Source organism: Pelophylax lessonae (genome assembly GCF_965119305.1).
Source record: "Pelophylax lessonae genome assembly, chromosome: 1".
In the NCBI taxonomy this organism is placed as follows: Eukaryota; Metazoa; Chordata; class Amphibia; order Anura; family Ranidae; genus Pelophylax; species Pelophylax lessonae.
The window spans coordinates 550,238,408-550,252,625 of record NC_138768.1 but is presented as its reverse complement, the minus strand read 5'-3'; the positions used below and the strand labels follow the sequence as shown (position 1 = coordinate 550,252,625).

Genomic DNA, 14,218 nt, shown 5'->3' with positions numbered 1-14,218 from the left:
TAAATCTATGCAGATCGGGCACTGCGCTCTTGACTTAATCTAAAAAAGGTTTGCTGATTGTTTGTCTTTTATTTTTATTGTAAATTCTAAAATATATGTGAAAGATTGTATTGACATGCCTTATGATATTTCAGATATATATTTCAGTTTATGCCCATCCTGTGATGAAATGTGGGCCCTTGCATTTACATCGTAACGAGCTAGACGGACAACCATTCATAACAACCTTGGACAGCAGACAGCTGTATTTTGCATATAGATGAAGACATTGACATGTTCAACACTTTTCCATTCATTCAGACACTTAACGAGTTAAGGCTTAGCATTTAGATTACAAGACATTTTGCATAGAGACTGACACCACCATAAACAATTGACAATTGCTTACATTAACAGACAAGCTGAACACAAGACGGACCGATACTACAACAAAACACCTCATATTGACACAAATGCATGGCGAAAGCAAAGGCCCTTTTATGTACTATTCTGTCTGATATGTGCTATTGACTGATGAATTATAAACCGGTTTGGAGCAGTCTTTCCCGCTCAAAACTTGCTTTAAAATATGAGCTTCACCTGCAATAAAATTAGTTGTGACTGCACTACGTTTGAGTGCTATGTGTTGTCAGGGCTGCCATCAGGGGGGTACAGCCAGTACTCCAGTATGGGGCCCTGGCACATAGGGGGGCCTGGACAGCAGGAAGATCGGTAGGATGACAGCATACCTCCCAACCTGGGCAGGACTGTCCCGCTGTACAGAGGCCTTGTCCGGCATAATTCTGGTGATAAAGGTTACCTTCTAGCTCAGAAGGACCTGCAGCAGTGGGAACATTTAGAACAGCCAGGGATTGGCTAACAAACCAGCTGGGTGTGCACTATGCAGCCACAATGAGAGACTGCACCTGTCAAATTCATGCTGTGTTGTCGGTAATGGGCGGGACTGCTACTCAGACCCGCCCCCTGTGTCAAGCAACACGTGCATAGGGAAGAAGGAGAAGGAAGATATGGCAGCCAGCAACAGAAAGGTATTTAATTTTAGAAAGGAAATCATGTGGAAGGGGGGACCTTTGGGGAAGATAAGGGCAGAGGAGAGGTGTGTGTTGCAGAGGTTGTAGCAGCTGGGAAGAGGTGCAATACAGAGGCATTTACGTACATTCACTACTATGTACAGCTTGGTATGGCAGTACTCCCGATTTTTAACATTGGCCTCAATGGGAAATCTTGGTCACCTTGGTATAGCACTACTCCCTATTTTTAACATTGTCCTCAATGGAGAATCTTGGTCACCTTGGTATAACACTACTCCCGATTTTTAACATTGGCCTCAATGGAGAATCTCGGTCAACTTGGTATGGCACTGCTCCCTGTCTAACATTTGCATCTATGGGAAATCTTGGTCAGCTTAGTAAGGCACTACTCCCTATCTAGCACTCTCCTGAACCCTGTGCATAATGCACTCCAGAACCCTGCATTCTGTATCTAGCATTCTCCTGAATGTATTCCTGACCCCTGCACTCTGTACATAATGCATTCCTGACCCCTGCACTCTGTACATAATGCATTCCTGACCCCTGCACTCTGTACATAATGCATTCCTGACCCCTGCACTCTGTACGGGGATGGGGTTGTGAATTTGTGGAGGGATTTGGGGGGTTGCGCTGTGAGGGGTTATTGGGAGGGATTTCTGCTAGGAAGAGGGATTGGGGGAGGGGGGTGATAATATAATTTTGATATTTTCGGTGGAGGGGGGGGGGCCCTGTCAGGTAGGCTGTATGGGGCCCCAGGATTTCTAGCGGCAGCCCTGTGTGTTGTCATAACTCCCAGCCGGACGGGGGTGAATTCACTATCTAGAAAGGGGGGTTAGCAACTGAAGGGCTGTAATATCATCGTGATTGCCTCCTGACAAGATTTGAGCTAACAATATGGAACCCTGTATTTTTCAGTTGTACAACGCAAGTATTTTATGTACCTGGGTAAAGGGAAGTAATGTTTTTTCCTCCAATTACAAACATCTGCAAAGTTTTCCTTTCATCTATCCAAAAGTATGTTTCTCTTGAAAGGTAATATGAGACAACAGATGGCTGGCCAGGAATGGAAAAGAGTTTTTGGTAGTCTCCAGCTCTGACATCCACTATTCCAATTTCACCCGTTTTTGCTAATAAAATGACTGTAGCATTTCCTAAAACAAACAAAATGTTGTTTAACAGCACAAACAGGTATACATTTTACTATATAAAACTGGCAAACATTTTTTCAATAAGTAAAAATGGTCACTAAATTTCATAACATTCTCAAAAGCAGTCTGCAAAATCTTGGATCTCTAGTTTTAATGTGTAGGGCAGGTAAACCATATATTGCAAGCTATGGTGAGGCCATATGCATTTTAATATCTTGATGGCAAACAAGCTCAAAACAGCTGAATGCAAATTAACCTGTCATGACCGTATGCACATGCCATTTACTGATCTAAAAATGCTAGTGACTGGCTGTGCCTGGCTTTAAAAGCATTTCTAGTTCCTAAGCATTTTTTACTGTAATGAATTTCCTGCATCAAGGTGGAAAAATGTTTTAGGTAGTAGTATACTTACCCGAGTTCTCACTTAAGCCAGCTTTGTGCCCATCTGTGGCGGCTTTCCCTACTCTCAGGCTTTGTAGCAGGAGCCAATGGCTCCCTCTTACTCAGCAGTCAGTCAAATCCTGTGACGAGGGAGTGGGGGGCAGGGTGGAGCCACACTGTCTATGGATGGAGCCAGCACGGCTCAGGATCGAGCCTGCAGATGTGCCACCAGAGAATGGGGCTCCCTACGGTGGCAAACAGAGGAGCCAGGAGTTCCAGCAGGGGATCCCAGAGGAGGTGGTTCAGGGCGGTTCTTTGCAATTCCATTGGAGGTGGCAAGTATAATTTTTTTTTAAGTTTTCTTTACAGTTACTTTAACCTTCAGAAAAACATACTCCAACATTTATAGCCATAGATGTAATTTCATCATTAATCCAATCACCAAGGCAAATGTTGACAATTCCACTTCAATATGACCAACAACTACACCATCACTTGGATATATGAAAAAGTCTACAAATACTTGCATTTTACTACATGGTTTCTAAAATCAACCTAAGGGTACAGAATGGGCTACTTTGGTTTAGAAGAAAGTTGAAATTTGTGATAAACCCTTTTGAATCTTTGTACACACATTGATTCATGTAAAACAATTTATTTATTTATTTTTTTTTTTAGAATACCCGTTATTGAATTTACTCGGTGCTAATCTCGGCACTCTACAGAGAATTGGCCATTTGCACTACCTGTTTTACATAAACCAGTAATCACGATTTGACCCTTATCAATATTGTTAAGACAGGTTTTGTAATGCTGCCTAAAATAATTAAAGCCTAATCTGCTGATCTAGAGATGAATTCTATAGTCTTCCTGTGAGACTCATTGTTTGGAAAAGGTAAACATCAAGTCTTACACCATGTCAAAGGGAAGATCTGCATGAATAATCGGGCCCAGATTTACCCTTTCTTCCCTCTTAGGCCAGCCTTCTTGTGCCAGGCCAGATCAACACATATGCAAATGCCGCTACCTTGGGTGCTACCTGCCACAGCAGAAAAAAGGGGGTGCTAAAGCCCTGCTGCACACTTTACCCTTCACAGCCAGAACCAGATTTGTTAGTTCCAGTAAACTGGGAGGGGGCCCACAGATGTACAAAGCTTGCTGGCAGTGTCTAGATCTGAGATTCACTGAGGGGAAAGCAGACAGAGCAAGTCTAATTCAAAAGTGGTAGTTTTCCCCATTTTCGGTTGCAGTGGAAGGGAGAGCAGGTGTGCAGGAAAGTCCTGGAACTACAGTGGGTACGGAAAGTATTTAGACCCCCTTAAATTTTTCACCCTTTGTTATATTGCAGCCATTTGCTAAAATCATTTAGGTTCATTCTTCTTCCTCATGAATGTACACATAGCACCCCATACTGACAGAAAAACACAGAATTGTTGACATTGTTGCAGATTTATTAAAAAAGAAAAACTGAAATATCACATGGTCCTAAGTATTCAGACCCTTTGCTGTGACACTCATATTTAACTCCGGTGCTTTCCATTTCTTCTGATCATCCTTGAGATGGTTCTACACCTTCATTTGAGTCCAGCTGTGTTTGATTATACTGATTGGACTGGATTAGGAAAGCCACACCTGTCTATACAAGACCTTCCAGATCACAATGCATGTCAGAGCAAATGAGAATCATGAGGTCAAAGGAACTGCCTGAAGAGCTCAGAGACAGAATTGTGGCAAGGCACAGATCTGGCCAAGGTTACAAAAAGATTTCTGCTGCGCTTAAGGTTCCTAAGAGCACAGTGGCCTCCATAATCCTCAAATGGAAGACGTTTGGGACGACCAGAACCCTTCCTAGAGCTGGCCGTCCGGCCAAACTGAGCTATCGGGGGAGAAGAGCCTTGGTGAGAGAGGTAAAGAACCCAAAGATCACTGTGGCTGAGCTCCAGAGATGTAGTCAGGAGATGGGAGAAAGTTGTAGAAAGTCAACCATCACTGCAGCCCTCCACCAGTCGGGGCTTTATGGCAGAGTGGCCTGACAGAAGCCTCTCCTCAGTGTAAGACACACGAAAGCCCGCATGGAGTTTGCTAAAAAAACACCTGAAGGACTCCAAGATGGTGAGAAATAAGATTCTCTGGTCTGATGAGACCAAAATAGAACTTCTTGGCCTTAATTCTAAGCGGTATGTGTGGAGAAAACCAGGCACTGCTCATCACCTGTCCAATACAGTCCCAACAGTGAAGCATGGTGGTGGCAGCATCATGCTGTGGGGGTGTTTTTCAGCTGCAGGGACAGGACAACTGGTTGCAATCGAGGGAAAGATGAATGCGGCCAAGTACAGGGATATCCTGGACAAAAACCTTCTCCAGAGTGCTCTGGACCTCAGACTGGGCCGAAGGTTTACCTTCCAACAAGACAATGACCCCAAGCACACAGCTAAAATGAAGGAGTGGCTTCACAACAACTCCGTGACTGTTCTTGAATGGCCCAGCCAGAGCCCTGACTTAAACCCAATTGAGCATCTCTGGAGAGACCTAAAAATGGCTGTCCACCAACGTTTACCATCCAACCTGACAGAACTGGAGAGGATCTGCAAGGAGGAATGGCAGAGGATCCCCAAATCCAGGTGTGAAAGACTTGTTGCATCTTTCCCAAAAGACTCCTGGCTGTATTAGATCAAAAGGGGGCTTCTACTAAATACTGAGCAAAGGGTCTGAATACTTAGGTCCATGCAGGGGAGGACTGGGCGAGGGGGGCAATTGCCCCCTGGGCCACTCTGATGCCCCGTAAAAAAGGCTGCACTGCTTCTGCCACAGACATGCCTAAAGTTTTCTGGTGAAGAGAAGTAAAAATCTCCACCACTGACCTACTGAGTGCGGGATAAAGACAAGGACAGAGCACAGGCCTCCCCCCCAGCATGGATGGTCTAAACTGTTTGAGCAGAGGCCGATTCCATGCCCCACTGGAGACTCTCCTCCAGCCCCAACCTAGCTGCCCCCCTCCTGACCGCCCTCTGCTGGCTAGGTCGGGAACCCGGATTCAGCTAGTGAGTAAGTGTACATGCTGCTCTCATGAAGGTTTATGGTCTCTTCATTAACTTTTTATAAGGGCTAGTTTTCACTATGGTGTGTCACTACAACATATGGCAGCACATAGAAAAGGCATTGCAGCAATACAGTGCCAGTTTGAGTGGCACCCCAAAGACAGACCTGTATAGCGCTAGCAAAAATTGGGCATGCGCTCTTTTGGCAGTTCACCACAAATCTGCTGACATGGCTCATTGGGATGCCATTCAAGTAAATGGCACCAATGAATTTAAAACGCATGGCAAATATGCAGCACAATTATCTTTCTCAAAAAGAAAAGCAATGCTTTGTACCACAAACCATTTATTTGGCTTCATAAAAAAGGTGAAATACACCCCCCCTCCCCAAAAAAAAACAAAAAATTGCATCTACTTTAGCTTCCAAATTAAGCCCAAAAGGATTACAATAATGTACATGAAAATCTGACTGTTATCCAATGCTCATTATGACCAAATGAGACAGGGAGGCTGATGTGGGCATATTAGTCTTTAGTTTTCCATGGACTAGTAGGCGTCAATGGTCCTGGTGGTCATTTACTGTACATTCTCTGCTGGCCCAACCGCTCATTGTGCAAATATACAAGCCATTAGTCTCAGCTCCGCTGATGGATTAAGGCTAGGTTTACATGTGACTGGCCATGGTTCCAGTACAGGTTATGTATGCTGGTTCAGGTGCAAAGTTTTTCTTGAAATTGCACAGGACTCTAAAAAATGGACTGCGGCCAGCCTGCAAATATGTTAATTACCTTTGCAGAGAAGGCTGCTGGTTTGCATATATGCAAATTGGATGCGTTTTGAACCCCATCCAATTTGCATGACATGAACCTAGCCTTAAGGTGGCACATTTTGCAGTCTTGCTTGGGTGCCAATGGTGGGAGCCATATCCCACCATTACATGCTCCCCACAAGGACTGGTTCGGACTAGATGTGGCCAGGTGCTGATTTAAAGCTAGAGGCTTGTGAAATCAGCAATGACAAGGCTCAAAGCCTCCCCCCCTATAATTTTTCATAACACTCTACACAGTCTACTTGAGTGGCAACTGCTCTGAAACAATGCAGCAGCACTGCCACTTACAATATAGTGCTGCTGCACTTTAATATGAGGCCAGAGTTCTTTAACAGCACCTCCAGAGTATGCATACGCCTCCAGAGTATGCATAAATATTGTAAAATACCTTACAGATTCACAACACATGCTTTTACATCAAATATACACAGCTTTAAAATCACCCCTGGATTTCATTGCACTTACCTATAACCTCACAATTGGTTTTCCCCTTAAGTTCAAAACCTTTTACACAATCGCATATGAATGAGCCATTGAGGTTATTGCACAGCTGGTGGCATGGACTAAGGTCCAAAGAACATTCATCAATATCTGAATAAAAACAAAAAAAAACGCAACATTAAAAAAATATAAAATAAAGGTGTGGCTAAAAACATTAAAAAAAATCTGTATTTAGCCAATTTAGTCTTACCAACACAACTCTGACCATCAGAGTGAAGTTTCCAACCTTCATTGCAAGAACACTTGACTCCCCATGTTATATCACTGCATTTCTGCATGCATCCTCCATTTGCATCAGAACAGCGCTGACCTATGCAAGACATGATAGAACCAGTTTTAGGCATAACTCAAATATTTTCCAGAAGTTTTGGATGTTCCTCCCCTCAAACCTTTGTGTTCCAGGTCCTGCTGTTGAATTCTGCATATTTTAAAGAAAAACCCAGGGGAGCCAAACCCACTCATTGGCCACAGTGGGAGTGTGTAACCCAGGACCGAACACAATCTCACAGAAATCCCAAAGATTGGGGCACTTGCGGCTTGGCAAGCACAGGAAATACACCCAGAAGGGAAGGCTGTTGCATGCAAGGTGTACTACTCTACACCCCCTACCACCCCCCAAATCCCCATTCCCATGCATCAAAAATGTAGTCCTTATTTCAGACACCTACTAATGTGGTCAAAAGTTGCAATAAAGCTAAGGAAAAACTATGCTGCATGCAAAAAAAATGGGAGGTATTTTTGCCTTCCAGCCCCATGGCATAAATATTCCTACATTTCTGTTAAAGCTTTGAGAATTGAGGTCATTCACTGCCATATGGAAAACTACAAAGTTTTCTAGCTAGTTTTTGAACTTTAATTTTAAGGAAATTTATTGTGGATTATACATACAGTATATGTAGACATTTAAATACACCCAAAACACATTAAAGGCCAAGTTCACCTTTTGAAACCTGTACACGTTCTACCCATATTTTAGGGTGGTGGAATATTTAATATATATACTATATAATTAACAGGCACCAGTTTCATGTAATTCAATAAATGCAGAATCAGTGCAGGTTGCAATTAGATAATTCCACATACTATGGAAATTAGCACCAATCCATAGATCTTAGTAAAACAGAGCAGACTTCATTTAATAGGAGGTCAGGTGAAAAATGCCCCAGTGTGCAAAGAGGGTGCGGATATCCATGCATATAATGATTATCAGTGCTCCTATGGTCCCATCACCAAAGCAATCTCTGCCTCTCACCTCCAGACCCAGACCCTACAGGGTCAAACAGCATAGCAACTCATATTGCTTCAGTCTTTTGCGCTCAATGGCTATTCCTGAACTTTTTCCACGGTGTAAATATGCAAAGGAAGGAAGCAAACATCCAGTGCTCTCCGTAACATACGTTTTATTAAAAAACCAAAGCAATTACACTTACATTTAAGAAAAATTGTAAAAGCAAACCGTAAGCTGGGTGTACTGCTGCACCATTGGTGTACCAAGATGGCCGCGGGTCATGTGGTTACGTCCTGTTGTGGGCAGAACTTCATCAGCAGGGAATAAAACAGGATGCAACGCGTATGGGGAAACCACTCGTTCCGCGGCCATCTTGGTACACAAACGGTGCATCAGTACACCCAGCTTACCGTTTGCTTTTACAATTTCTTAAAAGTGTAATTGCTTTGGTTTTTTAATAAAATGTATATTACGGAGAGCACTAGATGTTTGCTTCCTTCCTTTGCATATTTACATTATGGAAGAGGTTCAGGAATAGACTTCTAGAGCAAAAGACAAGCAATTTGCGTTGATATGCCGTTTGACCCAGCAGGGTCTGGGTCTGGAAGTGAGGCAGATAATCGGACCATAGGAGCAATATGATCATCATATGCATGGATATCAGCACCCTCTTTGCACACTGGGGAATTTCTTTCACCTGATTACAACTCATACTGAAGTCCACTCTTTACCAAGCTCTATGGATTGGTGCCAATTTCCATAAGCACTCAACATAGTATGCGGAATTATCCGTTTGCAACCTGCACTGATTGAAATCTGCATGTATCTAATTACATGGACTGGTGCCCGTTATATAGTATTCCATTGTAGCTTGTGGAATGGTTTGTGGTATATATGACTGCGCTGCAGTTGTGTGATCTTCTCCCTGCACCCGCTATCAACATGTAAAAACTGTATGGCCATGCAGGGTTCTGCCCACACAGCTGAATCATTAATAGTTTTGCATTAACAATTAGTCAGCCACTGCAGCTGACTTGTAGTTTTGAATGAACTGCAAGGGCGCCGATAGCGTGTTTAGTTCATTCACAAGTCCTGCAGCTTTCAATAGACAGGTCGAAGGAAGCAGGGCTTGTCTGCAGAAGCCTGACATAGCACCCATGATCACAGGTGAAAATGCTTTCCAGGCTCCTGCAGGGAACCGGGGAACCACCCCCCCCCCCCCACCCCCAGGGAACCACCTCACTTGAGTAAAAATAAAACATACGTTTGGAGTTCAGCTAGAGATTTGTTCAGAGGATGCCCAAGTTAATCTCCATTTGTAAGTCACTGAGTATTAGGACCCAACACTTGATATGAATGGGCTTTATGTATTTCAGTCATCCACCATGCAGTGGTGATGAAAACCCGAAGACCGGCACCATTAATATTTACCAATAGCTCCCATATGCCTTTCCCCAGTGAGTGCTTTTTAAAGGATTCTGAAGCACATCTTCAGATCTTTCAGTACACATACCACAAAACTGCAATTCATCAGAACCATCTGAGCAATCCATATTTTTGTTGCAGATTTGAGCATTATTTAAACACTTTCCATCTCCACACTTGTAGGAACCTTCACTGCAAAAACCTATAAAAAAGGTGAAAAGATTTCCGTTATAAACATAGAAAGTTATACTGAGATGGTGCTTATTTAACAGATCACTGAAAGGTATATGGCACATAACAGGCAACTCATTAACAGTAATCAGCAAGAGTTTCCATATTCATGTGCATTATACATGGTAAAAGGCAGAAATACCCTTAAAAACCAGCCAATCCCTGCCATGTACAGCATAGTCCATATATTTTTGAAGAGGCTGCGTGAAAAAAAAAAAAAAAAAAAAAAAACACAACCCCCCCCGCCCTCAAGCTACCATGAATATCTGCATTCAACATATTCAGATAATTTACATTCTACCAAGTCTTATGGCCAAATGCATTGAGGGGGAGACTAAGAGGAATATCATAGCACAATATTAAAGGAGCGACAGGAACTGCAAAAAATACAATTGCAGTCGGACTCTTCTGAATGGAAAAAAAAAAAAAAAAATTAAAAAAAAATAAAGGATCACCCCCCCCAAAAAAAAAAAAAAAAAAAAAAAACTGAACTGCACTAGAGGCTCAAAAAAAATATATATAAAAGCATAAGCACTTTTATTGCCAAGATGCCATTTTTGCAGCTTCTAGTTGCAAATGTTAAATTTCAGCTTTACAAATGCCTGCCCTATATTCTGTCCACTTTAAAGGACTGTGGCACTTCTATTAATAAAATACAAGCCTATTGTTGCACAAACAAAGCTCCTAAATGCCTGCATTTCAGTAGAGGCCAAACAGAATATTGCCTAAAATGCAGATGGCCCATTCTATTTTCCTTGTATACATTGACTGAATCTGGCACCTTGCCAAGCCATGGGCCCTTTTTTATATGAAGTTTTTATATAGAATTCTACATAGTTAAATATGGCCCTTTACTTCGCAAACCAGTTAAGATAGCCATATACTGGTGCCTAGAGCTCCACCTGCTGGCTGAAAACGTGACCTTAAAAGAATCCAGAATATGAAATATCCAAATTATGAATCTCTCTTGAAAGCAATGGTTACTACATACTTGACATCATAGCATTTGTAGCAGTTTTGCATCTCGAGCAGACTCCAAAAACCTTAAGCTCCCCTCCTAAACTCTGCAACCTGTAACGCTAACCGTAAAATCGGCCATAGCAGGAGATTCATCTGCCTGTATAGTGTTAAGAGGAAATCTGTTCCATTTGTATTTAGCCTGCAGGCTGAACACAAATTGAGAAGATTTCCTCCAACAAAAACCAGGTGTATGACTAGCTTCACTCACAATCCCCAAATCTAAAATTTTTTACCTAAAAACAGACTTGACTCTCAAACGCCATCCCTAACCTAAACCAACCCTTGATCTAACATTTTATTTTTCCAACAGACTTTTACAGAAGAAAAATCCTACAGGGGCAGGTTGATCCTAGTGATTACTGGTTCCCAGTCATTACGTTGAAAGCAAGAGCTGCGGATGAGCGCTTGGTCTCCATGCTAGGTCTGCACAATTGATGTTCCCAGCACAAACCTGCTGTGGCACAGAAGGAACCCCCTTTCCTTCACGTCACGTGTTCTGCCATTAGATGCCATCATTTCACAGCATACCCTTGAAAAACTCCCATGGCACCTTAGGATACCACAACGCCTTAATTGAGAAAAGCTGTACTAGCTGAATTTGAAGCAGAAAGTCAATTTAATGTAGACTGTCAATCTATTTTAAAAACGCAGTTCAAGAACAATTTCTGACTTCAGATCATCCTCTTGCAATCCTCTGTACAGCAGCACTCAGACTGGGAGAGAAAGAATAGAACAGAAGGCAAGTGAGCTCCATACAAAATGTGTTGGCCAAGGAATCTTCTGATAAGAGGAGGCATTTTTTCTTCAACAGGCTGGAGAGGACATCTCTATATTCTCTACAAGTGTATGCCAAGAGACCTACAAATCCCCTTTGGCAGGTGAACCCACCCACTTATATCATAGTACTTTGCTCAATTTTAATCTAAGTTGTTAATACAAACCACAGTTCTCTTCATCAGATCCGTCTCCGCAGTTATTAACACCATTACATTGCCAGGATTCTAGGATGCACACTTTGTTCTTGCACTGCATCTGATGTGGCATACAACTGCTTGCTGGACAATTCTGCTCATCTGAACCATCTTCACAGTCATTGTGGCCGTCACAAACTTCCCATAGATCAATGCATTCACCATTGTTGGGGCACTGGATTTTGTTACCGGAACAAGCTAACAAATGAAGATTAACACTGTAAAAACAGATTTTATCTATGGGACTTGTATAAGAATAGGTAAAGCAATATTGGTTTTGCGTCAACAAAGAAATTGACAATACTATGCATTTTTTCACCCAACTGGTCATTCAAGCATTTTACATTCAAGGTTTAATTTTAAAGCTTTCTACATGGCTTAAATAGGTTTGCAAGTCACCATGAAGCAAAGTATAGCATAGTGCCAAGTCCCTTCCTTTAGTATTATCTATGATACTGTAATCAGTCTCTGCAACTGCATTCTATGGGAAAGGAAATCCATTTTCTAGGTGTCTAGTCTGGGAAGAAAGGAGAACCAAAAGCTGTTTAAAGGGAATAAATTTATACAGGGCTTTTTTTTTTTTAGTGGGAATGCTGGAAAATGTAGTTCCGGCACCTCCAGAACTGGCAGTATGTACCCCGCACCCCTAGCAATTATTCTGCAGGGTCTATTGATGCTCGCTGCTGAGTAAATCTATTGTTGCTGGTGGGGGACCTACTTTTGCTGAGGGTGGGTCTAATATTGCTGAGGGGTGCGTTGTTGGAGGCAAATTTCGTTCTGGGTGGTCCATTGTTGTGAGTGGGCTCAATTGTTTCTGGCAGGAAAGAGGGGGGGGAGGTCTCTTGTTACTGTCTGCAGGAGATCCATTTTACTGCTTTTCTCATTATCCAATTCCATACAAACCACCACAAAAAATGGATTTTTGTAAAATCTTACCGTAAAATCCTTTTCTCTTAGCTCATTGACAGACGTAGTCCTCGGTGATACACCACCTTCGGGTTATGTTGCCTCCACAGGAGCAGGACTAGACAGGAAATTAAAAAGCTCTGGCCACACCCTAGGGGCAGTCCCAGAGGGTATATCCTCTCTCTCTCTGCCTCAGCAAATCAGTTATGTGAAAAAGCAGTCTTTAGAGATTTTAACCCAACTCAAAAAAAAACAGAGGGGCGGGGACTACGTCTGTCAATGAGCTAAGAGAAAAGGATTTTACGGTAAGGTTTTACAAAAATCCATTTTTCTCTAGCGCTCATTGACAGACGTAGTCCTCGGTGATACACCACCTTCGGGACGTCCCAGAGCAGTATCACAACTGAGGGGTGGGAAAATGAAATCAAATCCCAATCTAGAAGGCCCAACCGGTGCCAACTAGAAGTTTACAATGCTCATCCTTAATGATGAGACTCAACAAAAGAGAGAAAAAACTTTTCTTTTTTTTTTTTTTTTTCAAACAGAAAAAAACCCTCGAGGTAGACCACCGGTCTCTTCAAATTGCGGCCTGCAAAACCTTGCGGCCAAATGAGGCATCCGCCGATGCCGTCACATCAATTTTATAGAATTTTGTAAAGGTATGTACCGACGACCAAGTGGCCGCCTTACATACCTGGACCACTGACGCCTGATGGCGAAAGGCCCAGGAAGTACTGAGCGCTCGAGTGGAGTGCGCCCTAACAGGGAACGGAGGACTCTGACCCTTAATAGAATAAGCCTGTACCACCGTTTGTCTAATCCATTTGGCAATGGTCGCGGCAGATGCAGGCAAACCCTTTCTGGGGCCATCCGTGATCACAAAAAGTGAATCCGTCTTACGGAATGATTCCGTAGCTTTCAGGTATACCCTGATTGCCCGAACCACATCTAAGGAATGCAACGCATGTTCCCGATGATGCTTGGGCTGAGGACACAAGGAAGGTAGTACAATATCTTCATTCAGATGAAAATCTGAAACCACCTTAGGAAGAAAAGATGGCTTAGGATGAAGTACTACCTTATCCCTATGAATCACTAGGTATGGGGACTGGCATGATAATGCAGCCAGTTCTGACACCCTGCGAGCAGAAGTAATAGCCACCAAGAAGGCCACCTTCTGGGATAAAGTAAGCAAGGGAATCTCCCTGATGTTTTCAAAGGGAGGTTTCTGTAGAACCGACAAAACCAAATTAAGATCCCAGGGCGGTAAGGGCGCGCGGACTGGAGGAGCCAGGTGCCGCACCCCCTGGATGAAATTCCGCACCGAGGATTTGGTAGCTAAAGGCTTCTGAAAGAAGATTGCTAATGCTGAAACTTGACCCTTGATGGTGCTCAAGGCTAGCTTCTGCTCAACCCCTTGTTGCAAAAAGGCCAATATTCGAGACACCGAATAGGTACGTGGAGGAAATCCTAAAGATTCGCACCACGCAATATAAGTCTTCCATGTGT

General features: G+C 42.9%; 1 protein-coding gene across 1 annotated transcript in view; it reads right to left on the bottom strand.

Moving 5' to 3' along the window:
- LOC309544676 (low-density lipoprotein receptor-related protein 2-like) overlaps window positions 1-14,218 on the bottom strand; it is a gene marked incomplete at its 5' end in the record, with an annotated part of 171,900 nt that overhangs the window by 119,403 nt on the left and 38,279 nt on the right. Inside the window, 5 exons of the mRNA XM_082243588.1 lie at window positions 1,973-2,182; window positions 6,893-7,018; window positions 7,119-7,238; window positions 9,670-9,783; window positions 11,774-12,001. Of these exons, the coding sequence (XP_082099714.1) occupies window positions 1,973-2,182; window positions 6,893-7,018; window positions 7,119-7,238; window positions 9,670-9,783; window positions 11,774-12,001 (798 nt within the window). The remainder of the gene's footprint in view (window positions 1-1,972; window positions 2,183-6,892; window positions 7,019-7,118; window positions 7,239-9,669; window positions 9,784-11,773; window positions 12,002-14,218) is intronic.